Genomic DNA, 2860 nt, shown 5'->3' on the forward strand with positions numbered 1-2860 from the left:
GTTGGCTTCTCACATACTCCATTGATGTGGAATCGGCCTTGGCCAATCCTTTTTAATGACCGGGTCCAGCTCAGTCAGCCTGGCGACACTCCTACCTGTGTTCCAGCCTTCCCTGAGAGCCCTTCCTCCCATCTGCAAAATATAGGGGAAACTGAGGCACACATAGGAGACATACAAATCTTACAGAAAAGTCCCACTTTGTGATACCTACTCCCTGTTCTTGTTAACATCGTATGCTAAGTGTAACTGGCTCTCCTGTGTCTGACGCTGAGCTGCCCTCGGTTCCCCAGAGCCACACTGAGAACAAAATTCCCAAGCTCGGTTGTTCTTTGCACCTCATCCTTGTGCCTGCCCCGTGCTGCTGACAGCTCTCTCTGGGCTGCCCCGGCTGTTGGGTAGCTGGCCTATGCCCATGTGCATTGAGCCTGCACCCTCTGCCTGGCCCCCACCAGTGGTGGCTGAGATCTTCACCAGTCTGTGTGCCTGAATGCGGGGACTTCCTGCCTGTCCCTGACACGGGGGAGGTGGAGCAGGGTCCCTGGGGGGGAGGATCCCTCCACAGCTGCCCCAGGATTCTGCTCCACTTACCGTTTCGTTCCCGTGCTCCTGGCCCAGTTCATCGCTGGGACGTGGAGGATGCTTGGGGAATTCCAGCCCTGGGGAACAGGATGGGGCTGGTTGGACCCCCAGCCAGTTGGGGTCACTCAACCATCTCCCCGGCTGTTGGGCCGTTTCCTCAGCCCCTCATCTGTCCCATTCCCTTGCAGCCTCACGTGGAGGGTCCCTCCTGCAGCAGCTGCCGTGCCAACCATTTCCACCTGAGCACCGAGAACCGCGAGGGTTGTCTGCCCTGCTTCTGCATGGGTGTGACCCAGCAGTGCACCAGCTCCTCCTACTACCGGGGCCTGGTAAGAGCCCATCTCCCCCAGCCTCCTGGTCCAGTCCCGCAGGGTGCCTGGCTTGCAGGGGCCCCTGGTTGGATTCACATCCCTCGGTGTCTGTTCCCGGCAGGTCACTAGCCCCTTCCTCCCAAGCGACTTCCAGAACTTCGCCCTGGTGAACCGCCAGCACAGCACCCGCATCGTGACCGGCTTCGTCGTGGAGCAGTCAGCCGAGGGGCCGCAGCTCTCCTTCGGGCGCTTCGGCCAGCTGGGCCAGGAGTCCTACTACTGGCAGCTGCCCGGGCCCTACCAAGGAGACAAGGTATGGCAAGAGCCCAGGGCCCTGCCCGTCTCCCTGCCCCACCGTGGCTGGAGAATGGTTGAGGGGCCCTCTGGGGCCAGGCCCATGGCGCGTTTCTGTGCGAGAGCTCTGCATGCCCGGGGCTGGCACCCTGAGGCCCTGGGCTCCTGCACTGGACCAGTGATGCACCCAGCTTTCCTCCAGCTCTGCCGAGCAGTGGCTCTCACAGTGCTTTACAGAGGGCAGTACTGTCAGCCCTGTGGTACAGATGGGGAAACTGAGGCACAGGCCTGCGCTGTTGTGTCTCCTGGGCCACTGTCATCAGCGTGTGATCCCTGAACCTGTGAGCATCCCCCTCAGCCCCATGCTGAGGCCAGAGCCCCGGGCAGGGGATAGCACTGGCTCTAACGGGCCCCGTCCCTGAGGTGAGCAGTGCCATCGCCCCTTGGAGACCCCCCAGACCCCCACCTCACACGGACCCAGCCGTGCCGACAGCCCAGAGCAAGCACAGAGCCCGTCCCCTGGGGATTGCAGCTGAAGGGGGCATGAGCTCTGTCAGGAGCCTGGGGGGCTGTGGCTCTGTCTCTGGGAAGGGGATTTGCCCCATGAAGGCAGGGTTGCCTAGTGGATAGGGACCGAGGTGGGACTCAGGAGATTGGGGCTGTTTCTCTGGCCTCTTGTGTGACCTTGGGCAAGTCACTTACCAGCTCTGTGGCTTTGCTCTCTGCAGCCTGGGGGCTGTGCCGCCTACTCCCAGCAGGAGCCCACTCTAGGGGCTTCGAGACGAGCAAGGTCCCGGCTCCCTGGTGGCCTCCGTGGGTCTGTCTACACTGTGCACTAACCCCAGGCTCTGACTCAGATTTGAGCCCAAGCCCCTCCTCCATCCACACAGAAATCAGACAGATTCAGGCGTGCAAGCCCACAAACCCTGGCTCCTAGGACCCTGCTGGGCATTCGGTCAGAGCCTGGGTCCAGCCGCGACTTGGCTCCAAGTATGGACACAACTCGAGCTGCAGCCCCGAGGCAGGGCTGCGCAGTGCAGTGTGGACGTGTTCGCACGGGGCCAGCCATCGCAAGCCCAGCTTTCCAACGAGTCGACAAGCACGGGTCCCAGTCGTGGGTTTCCATGCAGTGTAGACACCCTGTGGCATGATGCCCAAGTAGGCAAATCGGCACCCGACGCTCAGTAGATGTGCTCGCCGTGCGGTGATGTCCCAGGATCACAGGACAGCGTTGTGTCTGGAATGGACTGTACTTACTCCAGACACCCCTTCCCCACAGGGGGCAGCACTGGGCCACCACAAGGGGGGCAGAGCTGGGGGCTGCATTCCACACCCACTGCTCCCCCTGGCTGGGCGTTTGTTCTAGATCAATCAGCTCTGCCCCCCCTTCCCTTGAGCCCCAGCAGGTGGAAGGAGAGAATGACTCTGCCCTTACGGGGGGAAAGGGCCCAATTCACTGTCTGTGACCAGGAGAATTTCTTCCTTCCCTGGGTGCCAGCCATGTGCCGGCAGTGCCTGCTGTGTGCTGGGAGCACCAGCCATTTCTCAGGAGTGCCCGCCGTGTGCCGGCAGTGCCCGCCGTGTGCCGGGAGCACCAGCCATTTCTCAGGAGTGCCCGCCGTGTGCCGGCAGTGCCCGCCATGTGCCGGGAGCGCACCTGTGTGCCGGCAGTGCCC

The 2860-nt window shown here is 62.3% G+C and overlaps 1 protein-coding gene across 1 annotated transcript; it reads left to right on the top strand.

Annotated features, from left to right (window-relative positions):
* Positions 1-767: 767 nt before the first annotated feature.
* Positions 768-1208, top strand: LOC113408617 (basement membrane-specific heparan sulfate proteoglycan core protein-like; the record flags this gene model as incomplete). Its single annotated transcript, XM_026661956.1, has 2 exons — positions 768-908; positions 1012-1208. Coding segments are annotated over 2 exons (338 nt in total), but the record flags the coding sequence as incomplete, so codon positions are not given.
* Between the last annotated feature and the right edge of the window lie 1652 nt (positions 1209-2860).

Source organism: Terrapene carolina, unplaced genomic scaffold (genome assembly GCF_002925995.2).
Source record: "Terrapene carolina triunguis isolate 2854851 unplaced genomic scaffold, T_m_triunguis-2.0 Scaffold20156, whole genome shotgun sequence".
Classification (NCBI taxonomy): Eukaryota; Metazoa; Chordata; order Testudines; family Emydidae; genus Terrapene; species Terrapene triunguis.